The sequence below is a fragment of the Thalassophryne amazonica genome, chromosome 11 (genome assembly GCF_902500255.1).
Source record: "Thalassophryne amazonica chromosome 11, fThaAma1.1, whole genome shotgun sequence".
Lineage (NCBI taxonomy): Eukaryota > Metazoa > Chordata > Actinopteri > Batrachoidiformes > Batrachoididae > Thalassophryne > Thalassophryne amazonica.
The window spans coordinates 7032457-7058407 of record NC_047113.1 but is presented as its reverse complement, the minus strand read 5'-3'; the positions used below and the strand labels follow the sequence as shown (position 1 = coordinate 7058407).

At 42.1% G+C, this 25951-nt stretch overlaps 1 protein-coding gene and 1 long non-coding RNA gene across 2 annotated transcripts in view; one reads left to right on the top strand and one right to left on the bottom strand.

The window, feature by feature from the left end:
• Positions 1 to 7890: 7890 nt before the first annotated feature.
• On the top strand, positions 7891 to 8729 carry LOC117520011. The gene is made up of 2 exons (XR_004563507.1): positions 7891 to 8189; positions 8231 to 8729. It is a non-coding gene; the product is annotated as an uncharacterized LOC117520011 (long non-coding RNA).
• Positions 8730 to 9118: 389 nt separating this feature from the next.
• The window catches only part of LOC117520008 (pro-neuregulin-2, membrane-bound isoform-like), a 447661-nt gene continuing 430828 nt past the window's right edge, over positions 9119 to 25951 (bottom strand). Inside the window, exons 12-13 of the mRNA XM_034181302.1 lie at positions 24838 to 25021; positions 9119 to 9634 (exon numbers count right to left, since the gene is read on the bottom strand). Of these exons, the coding sequence (XP_034037193.1) occupies positions 9161 to 9634; positions 24838 to 25021 (658 nt within the window). The 3' untranslated portion in view covers positions 9119 to 9160. The remainder of the gene's footprint in view (positions 9635 to 24837; positions 25022 to 25951) is intronic.

The following is a 25951-nucleotide window of genomic DNA, read 5'->3' as shown; positions in this document are numbered from 1 at the left end:
ATCTAAGTTTAAGATTCTGATCATGTATTGAGAAAGACCTAAAGGCCCTCAGCTGCATACAGGCACTATTATCACCATAAAAAGAATTTAAAGGTGTTGATTTACACAGTGACAAAATAAACAACCCACTGGACTTATGACTAGAATCTACAGTCTGCTAACTATTGATTTAATGACATGAATGATGTATTAGTCAAATCAATGTTTCACATTTACTGTTTATGGCTGTAATCACATGATCAAAATTTATTCTTCTGGAAACAAGACACCATTCAGTTCGCATCAAGTGGCAATACTGCCATCTAGTGGTTAGATCGTTGCATCTGTTCTACCTCTTTTCTTCATATCTCTCTTCAAAAATGTCAGAACTCACTCTTCCATGTGAAGAGAAACCAAAAAACGGTTTAGTTGTTGTTATAAAGATGACAGGACCGTCTCAAAATGGTAGGAATAAAGTTTTATTTTTCATATGAAGGGGTGGTTTTGGATTTTCCCTCTTTTACAAGTAGTATGTTTTTGATAAAACTTGCAAAAAATCTTCTAGCATATTCCAAGAATGATGGACATGAGAAAAGGGGATTTATTGCTGAATGTTAAAACGTAGACACATTTTATTTTGTTTTATTTTATTTAAATTTTTTTTCACCGAGTGGAAAAGAGGATTTGCTTGCTGCTTTTACCATGCACCCAACTACCAGGACCACTAGGACATGCAGAGGTTAGGGTGAGAGGAGGTGGGGGATGGGGAGATGGGAGACAGGGGAGACAGGGGAGGGAGTCGGTTAAAAAAAATAAGAAGACAAAGGCAAACTGCTTGACAAACAGAAACGTGGAACAGAAACGTGTGTGTGTTTGTGGGCGCTTTGTTGTGTAGATGAGGAGCTGTTTGTGTGTGTGTAAGGTGTGGTATCGTTGTGTAAAATGTACTCCTGTGCATGTAAAGGTAAAGGACGTGTGTGTGTGTGGGGGGGGGGGGGGGGGGGTGCAGGGTGAGAATTAAGTTGGGGTGTTAACAGTTGGACTAACTCTAGAAGCACTCGACCCTCACTTGCAGAATTTCCAACTCGCAAATCCCAGATTGACTACAGTGATATTAAAACTAGCCAGACCTTTGGGCCAAGAACAACAACCCAGATAATATTCATACATAATTCTCGTACAGTTTATACCCCCCCCCCCCCCCGAATCTGAGGGCTTCATCATCAATTTGAAAGTCATTTCTACACCTTTGATCCATGCATTTCTTTTTGCCCTAAAACAAACAAAACGTGGAAAATGAAGAAGAAGGACACGCGTTGAAGCTGACACAGTGTCACTTTGCTCCACAAACTTGATGCCTCCAGCGTATTTCTCTGAAGGCAAAGCTTCTGCTGCCCATCACTTTGCAATGTTTTACTTGTACAGCTGACATGACTGCGGTGGTGTCAAAATCAAAAATGGCGTGCTCTTACAGCCAACATGGCGTGCGTGCCTGCCGCACCCTCACAGAGGACCGTAACCACCGCGATACGTCGCCCTCTGTTTTTGTTCACGTCCCCTCAACAGCAATATGCTCATGGACGTATCATGTGTGTGTTCACTGTTGACTGTAAATAAAGATGGACATCATGTCTCCTTCCGCTCCTCCCATCCCACCGGCACTAACGCCTCTGTTACTCAGGCTGATGACAGGAACATGTTTTGGAATACCCTCGTGCATGAGCATAGAGCCATATACATGATAATACTTTGACTTAACATAGTTTGTTGTGCTCAATTTCGCCATCATCCTGCTCAAACTGGCTCCCAAATTAGGGATGGGAATTAGGGAACATTTTTTACACCTTGATCCATTTAACTGAACCCATGTTATCTTGAGCTTGCTTTGTAATTTTGAGATACTCGAGTGTGTTCGGTTTTTATTATTCCATCTTAGTGCAGCAGCTAAGAGAATATTTAAAGCAAAATCATGCAAATTACACAGGAGTCAAAATTATAAATGCTCAAATCATTTTGAAAACTATACCACATTATTTGTCTGATCGTAAAGATTCCAAAAAGGTATAGTTTGGACTATCTATGACTGAATGTTCTGGAGTTATGGGGTAAAAACAGCAAAAATGGTGACAAAGGTCACTTTCAGTTTGTACAGGGGTCAAAAGTTAAAGTTGCTCCAATTTTGGTAAAAAGGAATAGTTTTGACCATGTATCATGCTTAGTTATCATGTTACGGGGTAACATATGTCACATGTCAAAGAATCCAATGGACGTTGACCTTGTTTGACCTTTACTTTGGAGACCAAACATTCAACACAATCAAAACTATTCCACTTATTAATTCTATTAGCTAACCAATAATTTCCATCACTTTTTACCAAAATTGAAGGAACTTTAGCTTTGGACCCCTGTACAAACTGAAATTGACCTTTGTCACCATTTTTGCTGTTTTTACCCCATAACTCCTGATCATTCAGTCATAGATAGTCCAAACTATACCTTTTTGGAATCTTTACGATCAAACAAATAATGTGGTGTAGCTTTCAAAATGATTTGAGCATTTTTAATTTTGACCCCTGTGTAGTTCTTCAATTGACCCCTACCTGGCTGCTTATTGAAAATTCAACTGGCCAGTCAGTTTGTTCAAAAGAGTAATATCTAAAGAGTATTTGTACCAACTTTAGTGCTTGTATCACCATTTGCACTATTGCTTCAGTTATCTGCTGCACTATCTGCAATCATGCCTGTTTTGCCCATGCTTCACATTTTTACACATTTCATGACATAGGAGTGGATTATATAAAAATGTTCCCATGAAATGTCACTTCTCTGGTAAATAATTACGCTGTTGATTGACAGGAGCTGTTTTTTACGCCACTTAGATCACTGACTACTAACATTTCAAGAACAAAACTATCATAAAGATGGTTATGGATACACGAGCATGTGGCTACGTAAAATAATGTAACTTTGGAACATGGGTCAAAATATTCAGCGTACACTTCAAATAATATTTTCTCAATGAGGTTCTTGGAGGAGGCGGTGTTAATGATCTGTACTATAACAAGCCACTAGGGGCCAGTTTGTTTGCTTTTCAGGAGGAGCCATGTTCATTTTTATTTACAGTCCAGACACTTAGTTTGTCTCCACTAATTCCTCTCTTTGTCATTTCATGAACTCTAAATTCTCATCCATCCAGCTAACGACACCTACTCACTGGGCTCAGGGCCGCTGGGCACGCTCTGTGTGCACACCCACACCAGCACAGGTTTTATGAGCGACGACACCAGAGGTGTGCACTGTTGTTATCGCTATGCAACTTTGTTTGTATTTATGTTCAGGTGCTAGCAAGATATCGTCAGAATTCCTAATGTGATTTTGACTAATCCTGGCATGTACACTGGTTTTCCGGCTGGAAAGTAGTGAGTTGATTTTGTTAGGATTAGTTAACAATGAAGGTCAGAGGTCAAGGTTAAATTCACGGCCCCATGCTATTATATTACATAGGAAGATGGCAGATTTATGGAAATTACTTCAGAAATGTTGTTAGTGAACTTGGCTTTTTAAAAGTCCATTTAACATTTTCTCTACGTCAGTGACTTTAAAATGTGGGCGGGGCTTCGCCATCCTTTTTGAGCACTTTTGATCTGGCTATAGGATGGTAACAGTTCCATAAACATTCACCTTCACATTTATATTACAGCTCTGTAGGTCAGTCTGGCATAACTGGAAATGTTTTTGTGTTTTGGTCACAACTCCATAGTCAACCAACCAACCAACCATCAGAGTTCATCATCATTACGTTTATGAAGACACAAGACGCCTGATGGTGCTGACAAAGCCATGTTTGAAGGTGCGACAGCGCAAATTTAATCCGCTGTTGGTCATTAAGGGTTTGAAGTCAGGTAAAGCAGCTACCAAAAAACTGAACACAATGGCGTTGGTTTGTAAATGTTGCTGTAGACGTGTGCTGGCATGATGAACGGGATCACCCTCTTAAGCTGTGTGTTTCACCGACAAGCGACAACACAACTTGCTCTACTGATGAGAAGAACAGCTCGATGCGATAATGACATGAAACAGAAACTGACGAACTGCGAGTGTTTATAGCAAATGATCTACAGAAATGTTCAGCCATAGTGGACACTGGATTCAGACATATTTGTGATAAAATACTGGAGCCCTGTTACATCGTCCAATCACTGATTCTTAGATCACAGGTGTCAAACTGATTCCAGAAAGGGCCGAGAGGGTGCAGGTTGTCTTTATAACCACCAACCCCACCAGGTGACTTCACTGATTAATATCACTTAGAGCAGATGGGATGAGTTCAGCAATGAAATCATCTGATGGAGCTGGTGGTTATCACGGCCCTTTCTGGACAAGGTCATCCCCAGGCTCTGTGTAAATACATGTGGTCAAATTTTGTGCAAGTAAGCAAAGTGTACACATACACTCAGCAAAAATATAAATGCAATGCCTTTGTTTACATTTCCATTTTTTATGCATTTTAAGTAAACAACAACAAAAAAAGATTTCTTATGTACACACACACACACACACACACACACACACACACACACACACACACACACACACACACACACACACACACACACACACACACACACACACACACAAGGCTTATTTCTCTCAAATTTTGTTCTCAAATGTCCACTTCACCTGTCCACCTGGTGGACATATCAAGATGCTGATTAAGCAGATTATTGCACTTACACTGGTCTCAGTAACGGTTTAGAGGGAGTGTGCAGTCAGCATGCTGACTACAGGATCATCCACCACAGCTGTTACCTGTGAACTGAATGTTCATTTCACCACCATAAGTCACCTCCAATATCATTTCCAATCAGTCTGACAACTGCAAAGCACATATAATAGCAGGAGGTGGTAATGGTAGAATTTTGTTTTTTTTTTCTTTCAAATATGCTTACATCCACTTCAGAGATTGTGCATTGTGTAATTTGGGAGATATTTCATATAGGAAGTGGGTGTCTACCATGACAAAAAAAAAAAAACACCCCATGCAAAAAAGAAAACTGCAATATATACTGTAATTTTAACATCTTTCGAAATATTAGAATGTAATTGTTTTGACTTCATGATTAGTTTTGATGAACCCTGCATTGAACACAACATTCAAGTTTATGATATATAATGCTCCTGACTTGGTAGTACTTGTTTTAGAGAAGTCACAAAAGCTACATAATTACTGATATTATTACAATGATACACATGTAATTTCAAGTCACAGCATGGCAAGTTGTAGTAAATCAAGTGTCATGGCCAACCCAAAAACAAGATCTCAGGCTAAAGAATTTGATAAGACCTTTGACAATGGTTTATGTTTTTAACGTTTTTGAAGAGCATGTCCTCCTCCTAAGTTCTGTTATTCACACAGTGTTACTAAAATAAAACCTTTGACAATGGTTTATGTTTTTAAAGTTTTTGAAGAGCATGTCCTCCTCCTAAGTTCTGTTATTCACACAGTGTTACTAAAATAAAACCTTTGACAATGGTTTATGTTTTTAAAGTTTTTGAAGAGCATGGCCTCCTCCTAAGTTCTGTTATTCACACAGTGTTACTGAAATAAAACCTTTGACAATGGTTTATGTTTTTAAAGTTTTTGAAGAGCATGGCCTCCTCCTAAGTTCTGTTATTCACACAGTGTTACAGAAATAAAACCTTTGACAGTGGTTTATGTTTTTAACGTTTTTGAAGAGCATGGCCTCCTCCTAAGTTCTGTTATTCACACAGTGTTACTGAAATAAAACCTTTGACAATGGTTTATGTTTTTAAAGTTTTTGAAGAGCATGGCCTCCTCCTAAGTTCTGTTATTCACACAGTGTTACTGAAATAAAACCTTTGACAATGGTTTATGTTTTTAAAGTTTTTGAAGAGCATGGCCTCCTCCTAAGTTCTGTTATTCACACAGTGTTACAGAAATAAAACCTTTGTGAAAGAATTGTGTTTATAAAGTTTTTGAAGAGCATGGACAAACTTTACACATAGCGGAATAGCCAGATAATTGAAAATAGACCATACTTTGTTACATTCAAGGGGTGGGGGTTATTTTCAAGATATAGGATTAATTTTGATGCCAAAATGCTGGTATTAATATTGTGAATCATTTCCCAAGTAGATGTATTGAAATTCTGACTTGTGATTTTACCACCTCCTGCTACATATAACCACACCAGCCCCAAAGGCCACATATGGCTTCTTCACCTCATAAAGGTTGCTTTTTGTCCAAGATCAGCTGCATATTATAGTGTGACTTTTCATTGTGATCATTCCAAAGTACATCTGTGCAAAAATCCTGCTCTTTAATCAGCATCTTGACATATCACACCAGCAAGGCGGTAGGATTATGTTGGTAAAAAGCGCTCAGTAACACGGATTCTAAGAATTTTGAGGGAAATGCGGCATAAAGTCTAAGACTTTAGCTTATGAAAAATGGGAGTAAAACTGAATGTTGCACTTTTTTTTTTTGGTGCATATCATTTTAAAAATCAAATTGTAAAAATGTTTTTCTACTCTGTTCTTATATCTAGCTATAAGTTCTCAAAAAAAACAGAACAGAACCTTTCCACCTGGTTTCTACATACCACTTGTATAATGTACAGTAGTGTTCAGAATAAGAGTAGTGTTATGTGACTAAAAAGATTAATCCAGGTTTTGAGTATATTTCTTATTGTTACATGGTAAACAAGGTACCAGTAGATTCAGTAGATTCTCACAAATCCAACAAGACCAAGCATTCATGATATGCACACTCTTAAGGCTATGAAATTGGGCTATTAGTAAAAAAAAGTTGAAAAGGGGGTGTTCACAATAATAGTAGTGTGGCATTCAGTCAGTGAGTTTGTCAATTTTGTGGAACAAACAGGTGTGAATCAGGTGTCCCCTATTTAAGGATGAAGCCAGCACCTGTTGAACATGCTTTTCTCTTTGAAAGCCTGAGGGAAATGGGACGTTCAAGACATTGTTCAGAAGAACAGCGTAGTTTGATTAAAAAGTTGATTGGAGAGGGGGAAACTTATACGCAGGTGCAAACAATTATAGGCTGTTCATCTACAATGATCTCCAATGCTTTAAAATGGACAAAAAAACCAGAGACGCGTGGAAGAAAATGGAAAACAACCATCAAAATGGATAGAAGAATAACCAGAATGGCAAAGGCTCACCTATTGATCAGCTCCAGGATGATCAAAGATAGTCTGGAGTTACCTGTAAGTGCTGTGACAGTTAGAAGACGCCTGTGTGAAGCTAATTTATTTGCAAGAATCCCCCGCAAAGTCCCTCTGTTAAATAAAAGACATAAATAAAAGACATAATAAAAGACTAAAGTCAGATGAGGCTAGTTGCTTCTGAAGGTTTGTTATGGAGTGAGACAGATGTGACGGGGGGGGGGGGGGGGTGATGTGGTGTGGAAGAGGCAGAGACAGATACACAACAGATCAGTAACAAAATATGTCCAATCAATAAAATGATAAAGGATGCAGTAATCAGCATGATTAGAAGTCACCATTTGGCTGTGGGCTTAAAAAAAAAAGAGAAAAAACTAATGGGTCAGACTCTATGACTCACTCTGTAGTAGTCTGAACTGTTCCGAGCTGATAATCACGTATCCTGCGAGCACGGTGCCAACACTAGTGGTGTAAAAGCTCCACAGCTGGAGATGACCCCCAAAGTTAACCTATACGATTATATTATTTAAAGATTCGGGAGGCCCAGAATTCATAGCAACGCCCATATGTGGGCTTCACGCAACAGTGTTGTAGTTTCATCATCACTGTCATCATCAAGATCGATTTAAAGATCCAACCGCTACTACACACATGCCGGCTTTCACACTCACACAACACCTGGATGTAAAAAAAAAAAAAAAAAAAATTAAAAAAAGAAGCATGTAACCTCTTTTCTAATTTGAGGAGTTTTTAGCCGTGCTGCCCAAATCATGGTCAGAGATGAACGGAATGGACGGACAGGAAGGAGACTGAGGGCGTGTGGGTCTGGCCTGCCGACTGAACTGTGACTGAGATGACGCGCTCTCGCTGCTCGAGTCTTTTGGCTGTGACGTGATGGGGAAGTCCTGAGACACAGTGCGGCCTAAGCTGCTGGCATAGGAAACGGGCGGGCTGGGCAGTCCACAGGAGGCCAGAGTCAGGCTGGATTACAACTGGATTGGTTAGGTCGGCTTGGATCGGCAGCTCTCTGGCCCGTGACTGCTTAGGAAGGGAGGGTCTTACAGTGCAATGGAGCTTTTGGCAGCGTGAGGATTTGTGGGAGGAGCATGTCAGTCAAACAAGAGCCCACACCCTGTCGGGTGAATGGAGGCACCAACTAAACAAAGTGTACGGACCACACACACACACACACACACACACACACACCATGGCAGCACCCTGAACACCTACACAGGAATCTGGACATGTCCTTCAACAACCACCTTGTTTCCACAGAAGAACCAACAAATGACTGACAGGCTGCAAACGAGGACATAAATGACTGATGTGTGTTCATCATCCAAAAAATGCCCGTGAAAACTACCCTACGTATCCGGTTGCATCACTGACTGGTGTCCCTGTGAAGCGAGCGCATTCATGTGGATCATACTTATGTAAACAGACACCTTTTACACAGGAGGAATCAATATTGCATGATGACATAATCAGGTCACAGTTCAAAAACAGGAAGATCCCAAATCAGAGAAAAAAGTAAAGCAAAAGGAAGGAAGAGGATTGGTCTCTATAAAAACAAAGAGTCTTTATAAGAAAGGCTACAAAAACTCAATGGGACCTCCGACTTCAGCATACAGCAAAAGGCACCACAATATTATTCTATTTATCTAACTCGTGAAAAAATTGGCACGTAATTCTCTTATTTTTCATCTCTCATAATGCTGTAAATCAAAAAACTTTACATATAAATATTTCCCCCCATTATAAAAAAAAGTCTTTGCTGTTAGCTAGTAGACAATTTTTGCTGAAATGAAAATAAATATTTCATTTGTTTAGAATATCTGTCTGTTATACAAAATAAAAATATTTCTCCTAGGTGCAGGTCTCTCGTCCGTTGGTTGTGTGTAGGAGGAGGAGACTGTGTGAGGTGGGAGGGGGGGTAGAGGGGTGACTGGTGGTGGTCGTGGGGGGGGTAATGAGTCTTAAAGCGGCATATTGTCAGCCTTGGATCGCTGCGACTGAGAGCCGCGGTTCTGCCCGCTACTCCGAGTCCCTGGCCGACTTAGCCCACGGTGAGTTCGTGTGTCTGCACCAGATGATGAACGGAAACCTGGAACGCTTAAGGGCGGGTCCATGTTCATGTTCTGCATACTGAGAAAAGGTGTGCTCTCCCCGTGAGCATCCTCTTCCTCCTCCTCCTCTTCATCCTCTGACTGGCTGAAGCTCTGAGAGCTGTAGTCCCGTAGGCCTGCTGCACGTTGGGAGATGTGTCCATTGAGGCGGTTGCGTCGCGGACGTCTCCGACTCCGGATGGGTTCACGTGAAGAAGCGTACTCCTGCGTGGTCTCGTAGGCCTCTTCGTCAGGGAGACGGTAGGGACTGGAAGGTAGACTGCCTGTGCTCTCTGTCAGATAGGGTCTCCGCGGACACCGCGGCTGCCGGTTTAAACTTCCATCCTGGTGAAACAAAGTGAAAAATTAACGAGAATCATCTTCACCACTGCAGGATTTTCATCAACATTTATTGATGCTATCTGTCTGAAAAATCGTTGCTGCTGGTAACAGCAAAATGTAGATACGTGGGTACGTTAGTGCATCCCAGTAAGAATTACGTATATATACTGCAGCACATAACTGAAACAATCATGCAAATGGTGATAAAAGCATCAAAACCGGCAGAAATACTCCTTAGATACTCCTCTTTAAAAAAAACACGATTGGCCACTTGACTTTTCAATCGGTGGTCAGCTAGGGGTCAATTGAAGAATTACACAGAGGTCAACATTAAAAGATCCTCCAGTCATATTGAAAAATATTCCACATTATTTGCCTGATCATAAACATTCCAAAAAGGTATACTTTGGACTATCTGTGACTGAATTCTATGGCGTTACGGGACAAAAACAGCAAGAATGGTGACAGAGGTCAGTTTTATTTTGTACAGGGGTCAAAATTAAAAGTTGCTCCAATTTTGGTAAAAAGTGATGCAAATTATTGGTTGAGCTAATAGGATTAATAAATGGAATAGTTTTTTGACAGTGCTGAATGCTTGGTCTCCAAAGTAAAAGTCAAACAAGGTCTATGTCTATTGGATTCTGTGACATGTGACATATGTTACCCCGTAACGTGATAAGTAAGGATGATACATGGTCCAAACTATTCCTTTTACAAACCGTGTTAACTCAACTAGTAATTTACATCCCTTTTTTACCAAAATTGGAGCAACTTTAACTTCTGACCCCTGTACAAACCGACACTGACCTTTGTCCCCATTCTTGCTGTTTTTATCCCATAACTCCATAGAATTCATTTACAGACCATCCAAACTATAACTTTTTGGAATCTTTATGATCAGGCAAGTAATGTGGCATAGGTTTCAATATAATTGGAGCATCTTTTAATTTTGACTCCTGTGTAATTCTTCAATTGACCTCTACCTGAACGCCAACTGAAAATTCAAGTGGCCAATCGATTTTTTTCAAATGAGGATTGTCTGAGGAGTATTTCTGCTGAAATTGATACTTTTATCACCATTTGCAGGATTCCACTCTAAATATTCTCTTATCTGCTGCATTAATAAGCAAAAATGCAAATAAGAAATGCTATAATTTTGTAACTCACCAAATTAAAAGGGCAAATGATGAGGATGAACCATTTCACATTTAGTGAACACTGATGCACCAGATGTTGATGAAGTAATTTTGCTTTGCTAATATGCCATAGACATGTCTGCCACCTGCTAGACAGGTTGGGTCAGGTCTGGGAACATGCACTAATGCCATACATCGCAGCATTGATGACACTACAGGGCCGCATTCGGTCCTGAATGGCAACCACCCAGGCTGACAGAATGGTCCATCCCTACCTCTCAAAAGTACCGATCTATCTGCTGCTGCCATGTGAAACATGGCTGTATCCTTGGCCTTTTCCGGCTGCTGGGATTGTGACACAAAAGTACAGCATGGCCAAAATGCTGTTGCTAAAGTTCCATCAAAATGCAAGTGATAATAGTCTCCCCAAGTAACCGTTCATTTGACATAGTATTGTTCCAGCTGTACCCAAGGATCCCCTAAAGAGACCTAATACTGAAGACATCCAGTCATCACCTTGGGACATAAACCACCAGGACCTTAAGGACTTGGACCTTCATTCCCTTGCAAAAGTATTGACATTGCCAAACATCTCTGTCTAGTGTCCTCATGACTCTAAGTTCTTCCCATTCATCTCTTGATTTCAAAGAGCAAGAGCCCAGAGACATGAATGTCACTGCTGAGAAAAGAGAATGTTCAACAATTTCATATTGCACCGATACACCTCTGGTGGCTGAGCCCAGGAAGTCAGTGGAAGCTTGGATCTCAGGATATTCATGGATTCAGCAAAGATGACAGCATTGTTCACAAAGTGAAAGTCAGTAAACCTTTCTTCAGCATAGGCTGAAAACATATGTTGGACAGATTATACAGAAGAAAATTAGGAAACCCTATGGTTGAAGGTGCATGTAGTTTGCCTGCCACCTGCTGAACAGTGACACCCACCTTCATGTCGGAATCAGCTAAAAAGTTAAGCTTTGGGACAAACATGATGCCCACAACATGGGCAAATAGGAGATGAAATGTACAACACAACAGAGAGGTAAAAGAAACATTAAAAATTGACTGAACCTGTGGCTGAGGCTGGCACCAGAACGTTTCATCCATACATCCAAATTATTAAATTCCAAACACTGTTTCAGAATGTTTTGTAACTTTTCAACTGTGGTGATTCAGGATATTGTTCCAGAGTCTGTGTCCTGTGATGAACAGGGCTGCTTTACGTCACCAACAGTTGCTGCACATCTGTGTGGTGTCTGCTCAGCACAGAAAGGAATTATGGGTAATCAAATGACACTGAAACTTTTTGACATGCTTCACTGCCAGCGCTCTACAGTGTATTTTCTCGGCGGCATATCGTAAGAAGCCGACTGATTGAATTTACCGCTGTGGTTGTAGTTACGGGCTTGAAGCACCACAACATGTCCAAGTTCAATGTTTAGATCAAACATCAAGAAAAACAGACGAATTCCAGCACACAGGAAGCTGAGTTTTTTTTTTTTTGCTGGGCTTCTTCTATTGTGTTTTCTGGTACCTGCATGTACCACTGCTGCCCCTAGTGGCAACATAATCCTGTAAAGGTGAACATGCATATGACTGTCTCTGGATGTCATTGAAACCACATCAATGTGCAGTAGTGTGTAAGTAAAGCTGGCTTTTAATTGTATTTTTGAAAACATGCATTTCAGAAGGAAGCTAGTGACTTGTTAACCAAACTGTGCAAAGTTTAACTTGATGTAAAGCAGCTGCAGGACAGAGACATTAATGTAAGTTAGTTGAAGAAAAGTTTGGCGTTGTTTCAGTTCATCCACTGACAGTAAGAAATTACACTGAGATCAAATACATTGGGCCTCATGTATCAACGTTGCGTACGGCGATATTTGAGCGTATATGGGGTGTACGCCAAAACGGCTGCACTACTTGGCATTTATCAATGTGATCGTTGGCGTACGCTGCACTGAAAATACACACCAGGTCGAGAGGTGGCGTAAATTATACACCAAAATGAACCAGCGCTGGAATCCACATAAAAATGAAGATGATCAACATGATAAACAGTGCCATTATACAAATCAATGCATATGTTACATAAATAACACTTTCCTGATTATACTACATAATAATCAATACAAATCCCGCTTTTGCGGGATTGTTATGGAGCACGATCTGTGGTCACAGCGCTGACTGCAAAGAAAGCGCTGCTCGCCTTTTTCTCCAGACTTCGAGCCTGGAGCCAGAGCAGCGCTGAGCTTAACTTTATGTGGTGTGATCGTTTTAGACAATGAAATTAATAGTAACAACTGTAGTTTCGTCATTCCCTTAATTCGCCCGTGCAGCAACCAGGTTTTGTCGTCTCCATTCGGTTGTCACAATAAAATAAATACAGAAATACATTTAAAAAATAAAGAAATCTGACAGATTAGGCGTGTCTTATTAATTGAGCGAGCAAATATCCACGTCAGGAATTATTGACGTGAAAAGAAAATACAGTGGTCCCTCGCTATAACGCCGTTCACCTGTCGTGGCCTCGGAGTCTCGCGGAGTATTTAGTCCAATTTTGCGTGCCTTTTTTTTTTTTTACAATGTTCTGTGTTCTGCGTATCTGTTTATAAGAATCTTGTCGCCCAGAAGAAAAAAGAGCGCCAACAACTACTCATAACTGTGTTTGTCACTCAGCGAGATGTGAGTGGGAAAAGGCGCAGCGTCAGGAGCGATCTGTGACATACCGGTCAGTCACTATTAATAATTTCTTATGTGTCCGACCTCGTTCGTTGATCGTTAAAATTAATTTGTTAGTTCTAAATGCCATCATAATTACACTCAACAAAAATATAAACGCAACACTTTTGGTTTTGCTCCCATTTTGTATGAGATGAACTCAAAGATCTAAAACTTTTTCCACATACACAATATCACCATTTCCCTCAAATATTGTTCACAAACCAGTCTAAATCTGTGATAGTGAGCACTTCTCCTTTGCTGAGATAATCCATCCCACCTCACAGGTGTGCCATATCAAGATGCTGATTAGACACCATGATTAGTGCACAGGTGTGCCTTAGACTGCCCACAATAAAAGGCCACTCTGAAAGATGCAGTTTTGTTTTATTGGGGGGGGGATACCAGTCAGTATCTGGTGTGACCACCATTTGCCTCATGCAGTGCAACACATCTCCTTCGCATAGAGTTGATCAGGTTGTCAATTGTAGCCTGTGGAATGTTGGTCCACTCCTCTTCAATGGCTGTGCGAAGTTGCTGGATATTGGCAGGAACTGGTACACGCTGTCGTATACGCCGGTCCAGAGCATCCCAAACATGCTCAATGGGTGACATGTCCGGTGAGTATGCCGGCCATGCAAGAACTGGGACATTTTCAGCTTCCAAGAATTGTGTACAGATCCTTGCAACATGGGACCGTGCATTATCCTGCTGCAACATAAGGTGATGTTCTTGGATGTATGGCACAACAATGGGCCTCAGGATCTCGTCACGGTATCTCTGTGCATTCAAAATGCCATCAATAAAATGCACCTGTGTTCTTCGTCCATAACAGACGCCTGCCCATACCATAACCCCACCGCCACCATGGGCCACTCGATCCACAACATTGACATCAGAAAACCGCTCACCCACACGACGCCACACACGCTGTCTGCCATCTGCCCTGAACAGTGTGAACTGGGATTCATCCGTGAAGAGAACACCTCTCCAAAGTGCCAAACGCCAGCGAATGTGAGCATTCCCCACTCAAGTCGGTTACAACGACGAACTGGAGTCAGGTCTGAGACCCCGATGAGGATGACGAGCATGCAGATGAGCTTCCCTGAGACAGTTTCTGACAGCTTGTGCAGAAATTCTTTGGTTATGCAAACCGATTGTTTCAGCAGCTGTCCGAGTGGCTGGTCTCAGACGATCTTGGAGATGAACATGCTGAATGTGGAGGTCCTGGGCTGGTGTGGTTACACGTGGTCTGCGGTTGTGAGGCTGGTTGGATGTACTGCCAAATTCTCTGAAACGCCTTTGGAGACGGCTTATGGTAGAGACATGAACATTCAATACACGAGCAACAGCTCTGGTTGACATTCCTGCTGTCAGCATGCCAATTGCACGCTCCCTCAAATCTTGCGACATCTGTGGCATTGTGCTGTGTGATAAAACTGCACCTTTCAGAGTGGCCTTTTATTGTGGACAGTCTAAGGCACACCTGTGCACTAATCATGGTGTCTAATCAGCATCTTGATATGGCACACCTGTGAGGTGGGATGGATTATCTCAGCAAAGGCGAAGTGCTCACTATCACAGATTTAGACTGGTTTGTGAACAATATTTGAGGGAAATGGTGATATTGTGTATGTGGAAAAAGTTTTAGATCTTTGAGTTCATCTCATACAAAATGGGAGCAAAACCAAAAGTATTGCGTTTATATTTTTGTTGAGTGTATTTATAGGAAAACTTTCTATTTTTATTTCTCAAACAAATGTTTGGGCCTGAAAACAGTTTGGTATTATTTTCCTACTAAGGTTTGAACTTTGAGAGTGTTTACACACGAGAGAAAAGAGGAGAAAATGTTCATGCCTGATTGAGAAAGTGTATAAACTGTGTAGTGAGGGGTTTTACAGCTTTGAAATGTCTAGTGCAGCAAATAACTGAAACAATACTTCACATGGTGATACAAGCACCAAATCCAGCACAAATCCTCCTTAGACATTGCTCTTTTGAAAAAACAAAAAAAAAAAAAACGACGGGCCACTTGAATTTTCAATAGGCGGCCATGTAGGAGTCAATTGAAGAATTACACAAGGTTTAAAATGTAAAAATGTTCCAATCATATTGAAAAGTATTATTTGTCTGACTATAAAGATTGCAAAAGGGTATAGTTTGAACTATGACTGAATGCTATGGAGTTATGGGGTAAATGTTGTGTGGGCCGCTGAAGAGGAGGTACTGCTGGCCCACCACCACCAGATGGCGCCCTGCTTGAAGTGCGGGCTTCAAGCACTAGAGGGCGTCATAGCAACCGGGAGTGACAGCTGTCACCTGTCATCAGCACCAGCTGTCACTCATTCACATCATACCACCACCACCATAAAGGCCGGACTGCAACTCCACCTCCCCACCGAGAAATCAGCTACCTTGGAGGTAATTTTCTCTGCTGAAGTAAAACATTGAGTAATAGTCTGAACTTCTTTGCAGCCGTTTTCCTGTGGTGTTTGCCTTATCTGTGGGATTGGCGTTTGGTGTGATCAGCGACGGCTTCGCTTCACACCCCAACCAGATAAGTGGTTAGACAGGAGCTGCACGAGAGTGTGATTGGAGGTGGAGGTGCTCCCTCCCAAAAGAACACAGACGGTGGAATTACTGAGTGTGCGAACTCACACTCATCTAAACTGTTTCTGTTCTCTGCCAGCAGTACCCGGTCTGACAGCTGGAGATGGTGGCCACCTGGGGCTCCAGGACTTGGCGGCTCCGGTGTTCTTCAGATCCGTTGGCGGTGAGGGCTGTGTGGGATCCGGCTCGGTTCTAGACGGACGTCTCCTATCCTCAAGCCTGCCCACACGTCACTCAACATTTAATTGTCTGTGGTACCAAAACTGTGTTTGTCTGTATTCCGTTGTGCACTTCACAACATTAAATTGTTACTGTTTGGCTTATCCATTGTCCGTTCATTTAGCGCCCCCTGTTGTGGGTCCGTGTTCCTACACCTTCACAACAGGATTTCTCGGCCAGCGTCATGGATCCCGAGGGGCAACAACCATCGCTTGAACAGCAAATGGAAGGACGAGGTGAACAGGCGTCAGCAGGAGGCGTGTTAGGTGAGCTGCAGCAAATCTTGACCACTTTCACTGCTCGGCTGGACTTAGTCACCGAGCAGAATGTGATTCATAATCGGAGGATGGAAGCTCTCACCGCCCGGGTGGAAGCGCAGGCTCAGGGCGCTGCAGCACCTCCTCCCGCTGACCGGAGGCCTGAGACAGACATTCCGCTGGTCATTCAACGAACCCCCCCACCATCCCCTGAAGCATACATAAGCCCTCCGGAGCCGTACAGAGGCTGTGTCGAGACGTGTGCGGACTTCTAAATGCAGTGCTCGCTCGTCTTTTCACAGTGTCCCGTCATGTACGAGTCAGACGCCAGCCGGGTGGCTTACGTAATAAATTTGCTTCAAGGAGAGGCACGCGCCTGGGCTACGGCGCTCTGGGAGCAGAATTCACGGCTCCTAATGACGTATACTGGATTTGTGAGGGAGTTCAAGCAGGTAGACGAATGGAAGACGGCATTCAACACCCCGTTAGGTCACTTTGAGTACCTGGTCATGCCGTTCGGCCTCACAAATGCCCCCGCGATGTTCCAAGCTTTGGTAAATGATGTCTTGCGGGACTTCCTGCATCGGTTTGTCTTCGTGTATCTAGACGATATACTCATCTTTTCCCCGGATCCTGAGACTCATGTTACGCATGTATGTCAGGTCCTGTAGCGGTTGCTGGAGAACCGGCTGTTTGTGAAGGGCGCGAAGTGCGAGTTCCACCGTAGTTTTTTGTCCTTCCTGGGGTTCATCATCTCCTCAAACTCTGTTGCACCCGATCCGGCCAAGGTAGCGGCGGTGAGAGACTGGCCCCAACCAACAAACCGTAACAAACAGTTCCTCGGTTTTGCTAATTTTTACCGGAGGTTCATCAAGGGCTATAGTCAGGTGGTTAGCCCCCTGACAGCCCTGACCTCCACAAAAGTCCTCTTCACCTGGTCGGATCAGTGCGAAGCCGCGTTTAGGGAGTTGAAACGCCGGTTCTCGACTGCACCAGTTCTGGTGCAGCCCGATCCAAGTCGCCAGTTTATAGTCGAAGTGGACGCCTCTGACTCAGGGATAGGAGCTGTGCTGTCCCAGAGCAGGGAGTCCGACAAGGTTCTCCACCCTTGTGCCTATTTTTCCCGCAGGTTGACCCCGGCTGAAAGGAACTATGACGTCGGCAATCGGGAACTTCTTGCGGTGAAGGAGGCTCTGGAGGAGTGGAGACACCTGTTGGAGGGAGCTTCAGAGCCATTCACGGTTTTCACTGACAACAGAACCTGGAGTACATCCGGACCGCCAAGCATCTGAACCCCAGGCAAGCCCGCTGGTCACTGTTGTTCGGGCGTTTTGACTTTCAGATCACATACCGGCCCTGTCCCGGGTGCACGAAGAGGAAGTCAGATAAGTGGTTAGACAGGAGCTGCACGAGAGTGTGATTGGAGGTGGAGGTGCTCCCTCCCAAAAGAACACAGACGGTGGAATTACTGAGTGTGCGAACTCACACTCATCTAAACTGTTTCTGTTCTCTGCCAGCAGTACCCGGTCTGACAGCTGGAGATGGTGGCCACCTGGGGCTCCAGGACTTGGTGGCTGCGGTGTTCTTCAGATCCATTGGTGGTGAGGGCTGTGTGGGATCCGGCTCGGTTCTAGACGGACGTCTCCTATCCTCAAGCCTGCCCACACGTCACTCAACATTTAATTGTCTGTGGTACCAAAACTGTGTTTGTCTGTATTCCGTTGTGCACTTCACAACATTAAATTGTTACTGTTTGGCTTATCCATTGTCTGTTCATTTAGCGCCCCCTGTTGTGGGTCCGTGTTCCTACACCTTCACAACAGTAAAAAGCTTAAGAATGGTGACAAAGGTCAATTTCAGATTGCACAGGGGCCAAAAGTTAAAGCTGCCCCAACTTTAGAAAAAAATGGTGCAAATTGTTGATTGAGCTACTTAGATTAATAAATGGATAGTTTTGACTGTGTTGAATGCTTGGTCTCTAAAGGTCAAATAATGTTGACGTCCATTGAATTCTATGATATGATATGATACATGATGCAAACTATTCCTCAATCAATAATTTGCATCACCTTTGAACAAAATTGGAGCAACTTTAACTTTTGACCCCTGTACAAACTGAAACTGAGCTTTGTCACCATTCTTGCTGTTTTTACCCCATAACTCTATAGAATTCAGTCATAGATAGTCCAAACTATACATTTTTGGAATCTTTACAATCAGACAAATAATGTGGTATAATTTTCAATATGACTGGAGCATTTTTATATTTTGACCCCTATGTAATTCTTCAGTAGCTGCTATGTGGACGCCTATTGGAATTCAAGTAGCCCATCGTTTTTTTCAAAAGAGTAATATCTAAGGTGTAATATTGCCAAATTTGGTGCTTTTCTATCACTATTTGAAGGATTGATCTGTAAATATTCTGTTATCTGCTGCACTATTAGAGGTCTGTGATCGATCATATGTTATGTTCACTGCCTGTAGGTCACAGCAACACCTGTCCACTGACACAACTTTTAAGACAGAATTTTACAAGTTTGTTACTGGTGACTAGTCAGACAAAATAAATTTTTTTTGAACTTTCACTTCCACTTCTCATTGTTTGCAAAGCCTTTTTCCAGTTTCAATTCAATTCAATTCAATCAATTTTTTTATATAGCGCCAAATCACAACAAACAGTTGCCCCAAGGCGCTTTATATTGTAAGGCAAGGCCATACAATAATTATGTAAAACCCCAGCGGTCAAAACGACCCCCTGTGAGCAAGCACTTTGCTACAGTGGGAAGGAAAAACTCCCTTTTAACAGGAAGAAACCTCCAGCAGAACCAGGCTCAGGGAGGGGCAGTCTTCTGCTGGGACTGGTTGGGGCTGAGGGAGAGAACCAGGAAAAAGACATGCTGTGGAGGGGAGCAGAGATCGATCACTAATGATTAAATGCAGAGTGGTGCATACAGAGCAAAAAGAGAAAGAAACAGTGCATCATGGGAACCCCCCAGCAGTCTACGTCTATAGCAGCATAACTAAGGGATGGTTCAGGGTCACCTGATCCAGCCCTAACTATAAGCTTTAGCAAAAAGGAAAGTTTTAAGCCTAATCTTAAAAGTAGAGAGGGTGTCTGTCTCCCTGATCTGAATTGGGAGCTGGTTCCACAGGAGAGGAGCCTGAAAGCTGAAGGCTCTGCCTCCCATTCTACTCTTACAAACCCTAGGAACTACAAGTAAGCCTGCAGTCTGAGAGCGAAGCGCTCTATTGGGGTGATATGGTACTACGAGGTCCCTAAGATAAGATGGGACCTGATTATTCAAAACCTTATAACTAAGAAGAAGAATTTTAAATTCTATTCTAGAATTAACAGGAAGCCAATGAAGAGAGGCCAATATGGGTGAGATATGCTCTCTCCTTCTAGTCCCCGTCAGTACTCTAGCTGCAGCATTTTGAATTAACTGAAGGCTTTTTAGGGAACTTTTAGGACAACCTGATAATAATGAATTACAATAGTCCAGCCTAGAGGAAATAAATGCATGAATTAGTTTTTCAGCATCACTCTGAGACAAGACCTTTCTGATTTTAGAGATATTGCGTAAATGCAAAAAAGCAGTCCTACATATTTGTTTAATATGCGCTTTGAATGACATATCCTGATCAAAAATGACTCCAAGATTTCTCACAGTATTACTAGAGGTCAGGGTAATGCCATCCAGAGTAAGGATCTGGTTAGACACCATGTTTCTAAGATTTGTGGGGCCAAGTACAATAACTTCAGTTTTATCTGAGTTTAAAAGCAGGAAATTAGAGGTCATCCATGTCTTTATGTCTGTAAGACAATCCTGCAGTTTAGCTAATTGGTGTGTGTCCTCTGGCTTCATGGATAGATAAAGCTGGGTATCATCTGCGTAACAATGAAAATTTAAGCAATGCCGTCTAATAATACTGCCTAAGGGAAGCATGTATAAAGTGAATAAAATTGGTCCTAGCACAGAACCTTGTGGAACTCCATAATTAACTTTAGTCTGTGAAGAAGATTCCCCATTTACATGAACAAATTGTAATCTATTAGACAAATATGATTCAAACCACCGCAGCGCAGTGCCTTTAATACCTATGGCATGCTCTAATCTCTGTAATAAAATTTTATGGTCAACAGTATCAAAAGCAGCACTGAGGTCTAACAGAACAAGCACAGAGATGAGTCCACTGTCCGAGGCCATAAGAAGATCATTTGTAACCTTCACTAATGCTATTTCTGTACTATGATGAATTCTAAAACCTGACTGAAACTCTTCAAATAGACCATTCCTCTGCAGATGATCAGTTAGCTGTTTTACAACTACCCTTTCAAGAATTTTTGAGAGAAAAGGAAGGTTGGAGATTGGCCTATAATTAGCTAAGATAGCTGGGTCAAGTGATGGCTTTTTAAGTAATGGTTTAATTACTGCCACCTTAAAAGCCTGTGGTACATAGCCAACTAACAAAGATAGATTGATCATATTTAAGATCGAAGCATTAAATAATGGTAGGGCTTCCTTGAGCAGACTGGTAGGAATGGGGTCTAATAAACATGTTGATGGTTTGGATGAAGTAACTAATGAAAATAACTCAGACAGAACAATCGGAGAGAAAGAGTCTAACCAAATACCGGCATCACTGAAAGCAGCCAAAGATAACGATACGTCTTTGGGATGGTTATGAGTAATTTTTTTCTCTAATAGTTAAAATTTTGTTAGCAAAGAAAGTCATGAAGTCATTACTAGTTAAAGTTAATGGAATACTCAGCTCAATAGAGCTCTGACTCTTTGTCAGCCTGGCTACAGTGCTGAAAAGAAACCTGGGGTTGTTCTTATTTTCTTCAATTAGTGATGAGTAGAAAGATGTCCTAGCTTTACGGAGGGCTTTTTTATAGAGCAACAGACTCTTTTTCCAGGCTAAGTGAAGATCTTCTAAATTAGTGAGACGCCATTTCCTCTCCAACTTACGGGTTATCTGCTTTAAGCTACGAGTTTGTGAGTTATACCACGGAGTCAGACACTTCTGATTTAAAGCTCTCTTTTTCAGAGGAGCTACAGCAGCCAAAGTTGTCTTCAATGAGGATGTAAAACTATTGACGAGATACTCTATCTCACTTACAGAGTTTAGGTAGCTACTCTGCACTGTGTTGGTATATGGCATTAGAGAACATAAAGAAGGAATCATATCCTTAAACCTAGTTACAGTGCTTTCTGAAAGACTTCTAGTGTAATGAAACTTATTCCCCACTGCTGGGTAGTCCATCAGAGTAAATGTAAATGTTATTAAGAAATGATCAGACAGAAGGGAGTTTTCAGGGAATACTGTTAAGTCTTCTATTTCCATACCATAAGTCAGAACAAGATCTAAGATATGATTAAAGTGGTGGGTGGACTCATTTACTTTTTGAGCAAAGCCAATAGAGTCTAATAATAGATTAAATGCAGTGTTGAGGCTGTCATTCTCAGCATCTGTGTGGATGTTAAAATCGCCCACTATAATTATCTTATCTGAGCTAAGCACTAAGTCAGACAAAAGGTCTGAAAATTCACAGAGAAACTCACAGTAACGACCAGGTGGACGATAGATAATAACAAATAAAACTGTTTTTTGGGACTTCCAATTTGGATGGACAAGACTAAGAGACAAGCTTTCAAATGAATTAAAGCTCTGTCTGGGTTTTTGATTAATTAATAAGCTGGAATGGAAGATTGCTGCTAATCCTCCGCCCCGGCCCGTGCTACGAGCATTCTGACAGTTAGTGTGACTCGGGGGTGTTGACTCATTTAAACTAACATATTCATCCTGCTGTAACCAGGTTTCTGTTAGGCAGAATAAATCAATATGTTGATCAATTATTATATCATTTACCCACAGGGACATAGAAGAGAGAGACCTAATGTTTAATAGACCACATTTAACTGTTTTAGTCTGTGGTGCAGTTGAAGGTGCTATATTATTTTTTCTTTTTGAATTTTTATGCTTAAATAGATTTTTGCTGGTTATTGGTAGTCTGGGAGCAGGCACCGTCTCTACAGGGATGGGGTAATGAGGGGATGGCAGGGGGAGAGAAGCTGCAGAGAGGTGTGTAAGACTACAACTCTGCTTCCTGGTCCCAACCCTGGATAGTCACAGTTTGGAGGATTTAAGAAAATTGGCCAGATTTCTAGAAATGAGAGCTGCTCCATCCAAAGTGGGATGGATGCCGTCTCTCCTAACAAGACCAGGTTTTCCCCAGAAGCTTTGCCAATTATCTATGAAGCCCACCTCATTTTTTGGACACCACTCAGACAGCCAGCAATTCAAGGAGAACATGCGGCTAAACATGTCACTCCCGGTCCGATTGGGGAGGGGCCCAGAGAAAACTACAGAGTCCGACATTGTTTTTGCAGTTACGCTTAGCCTTAGCCAGCAGTTTCAAATTTCCTTCAATGTCGCCTGCTCTGGCCCCCGGAAGACAATTGACCATGGTTGCTGGTGTCGCTAACTTCACATTTCTCAAAACAGAGTCGCCAATAACCAGAGTTTGATCCTCGGCGGGTGTGTCGTCGAGTGGGGAAAAACGGTTAGAGATGTGAACGGGTTGGCGGTGTACACGGGGCTTCTCTTTAGGGCTACGCTTCCTCCTCACAGTCACCCAGTCAGCCTGCTTTCCCGGCTGCTCGGGATCTGCCAGGGGGGAACTAACGGCGGCTAAGCTACCTTGGCCCGCACCGACTACAGGGGCCTGGCTAGCTGTAGAATTTTCCACGGTGCGGAGCCAAGTCTCAGCCTGGCCTCCAAAGCTACGAATAAGCTACACTTATTACAAGTACCGTTACTGCTAAAGGAGGCCGAGGAATAACTAAACATTTCACACCCAGAGCAGAAAAGTGCGGGAGAGACAGGAGAAGCCGCCATGCTAAATCGGCTAAGAGCTAGTAGCTACGCTAAGCTAGCGGATTCCTAAAAACACGCAAAGTGAATAATGTGTAAATAATTTAGAGGTGATTCAGCAGAAGGAGTGCTTTAGTTAAGGCACATAAAGATTACACTGGGAAACAAATCGTAATCTAGATAACTAGATCAATCTAACTGCGCAGATTAAACAGCTAACAGATACAGAAAAACACCGCTGTGCTCCGGAACAGGAAGTGATACAATACCGCAGTGAGAGCCAACCACCAGTAGAGGCAATAATAGTACTCACCATTCTGTAAAGACAATTTAACTTTCCTTTCCAAGACTTACGATACTGTACCTCCTATGGTTTTTACATTCCTTACAATTAGCATAGACCTACTGGAGTCAATGAAGGAATCAGTGAGATTGTGGGTCTGGAAAAATTTCCATCAGTGTCTTTGTAGAAACTACTACATATTCATCTCTTAAATTTTGGATTATGACCAGTAGAGCTGACAACCAGCAAACCTCCAATTCTGGTCCATGTTGGCATCATTTCACATAATTTGTTGTTATTCTTTTAAATATTAGTTTAAGTAGGAATGCTGGAACAGTGGGATTTACATTGTTCAACATTTTCTCAACTGTCACTGAAACAAAGAGATTTTGCCGATGTGGCGTGGGGTGAAAATCAGTCGCAGAGCTTATTCTGGACATGTTCAAAATACGTGCTGTGACTCCTGCCACTATAAAATTTGGTGACTGGCTTTAAAGAAGCCACAGAGGTGTGTAAGTCTGCATTTTATGTAGTTGTATACTGTAGCTGGTGCCAAGTATAGTATCTCACTGCAGCAAGTGGCTTCTTGTTAGCGTAGTCTTATCTCGGTGTGACTGAGGCTTCAATAAGCCATTGATAATTAGAATAATTGTAATAATGGGGTATAGATCAGCTGTCGATATCTAAATCGGAAAATCCTTGGAATGGGTGCATAATTTAGCCATGGGTTTGAACGGCATTATAGTTGAGCTGTGCATCTATATTTAAGGCAGGACTATATCTTTGTGGCTTTTGATGGGATTTGAACACAAGACTTCTCTCATCAAACCAATGGTTTACCAGGTCAGCCAATGAGGAATCCCCTCTAGCCAAGCTAGTAGGAACATACGTATTTCTTAAACTTAGTAATGGTCTGATCTGGCATGCTTCTGAATCCCATCATCACAGTCATGTTTTGCCAAAATTGATGTTTGAGCAATCATATTTAAAACTCACAACTCATTACATCACGCCACTCCTCCAATGATATGTAATAGAACATGCAACAAATTATTCTAAGCTCTTAATTTAGTGGTGTATGCATCTGAAAGTGTGTCTTCATACATCAGGGCATCGTAGCAAAGGCTGGCTGTCATCTCTCTGGTAGGAGGCGGCAGCGGGGAGCAGAGAGAGGGCGTGGCTTGTGTTGGGCGATGTGATCTGGAAAGTGGGCACCTGGGGCGGGAGTGGGGGATAGTGGAATTCCACCGGAGACAGGCGAGCTGGCGTGGTGAGCGCTGAAACATACCTACAAGGACGAGACGACAGCACGTTATTAGAGTGTGTGAATCACAACAAATGCACATGTGGATTGGGCCAACAAAACCCACAGATGGTAGCCCTTATTTGACCACTTTGTTGAAGGGAATTGCACCATGTAACGCACACAAGGTGCAAGAAAAGAAAACATTTATATTTATAAAGTGCAGCATCATATCAGAATAAACCAAAAGTACAAATGAGAAAACAAAACATGATGTTGGTTCTCTGCTAATATAAGCAACAGGTTGGTTGTCATTGCTGGTGTCCCACAGCAGCCTATACTCAAAGTTCTTGAAATGGAGCAATATTGCCACCCCATGGACATTTACCATTAACGCAGGAACAATAGAGTTTTGCCAAGAACTCTAAGCATGTCTCACATATTTGGTGTTTGTTACAAAATAACGGTGTGCATAGGCTGTGCATAGGTATACACACCCTGAAGAAGAACACAATTGAATAATCACTTTTACAGCCAGTTTTCTTGTGACAAGGCAGGGGATGATACATGAACATTTACCAATCAGTCTTTAAGAAACACAAACAGTACAGTAAAGTTGTCTCCAGGAGGCAATTCTCTAAAAGTGAGTGTCTGTGCAAGAAGGAGAAGAAGTGAGGAAAGCCATCAAGACACACAGAGAACCCTAAAGAAGTTACAGGCTTCTGTGGATGTAATTTGAGACATATTGCAGAGTGCAAATTTTGTCTGTTGCATGACCACTCACAGCTTCATAGAGTGGAGCAGTGAAGAATTAAACAAAAAAAAGAAAAAAAAACATTTGACATTTTTGAGTGTAACAGACTGCATACAGTACTATACTGTTTGTTTTTCTTCAACACTGATGTAAATGAGGTTTAGTACATATTCAGTGACTTGGAAATATTTATGTATTCATCATCTGACTGGTCTAAAGAA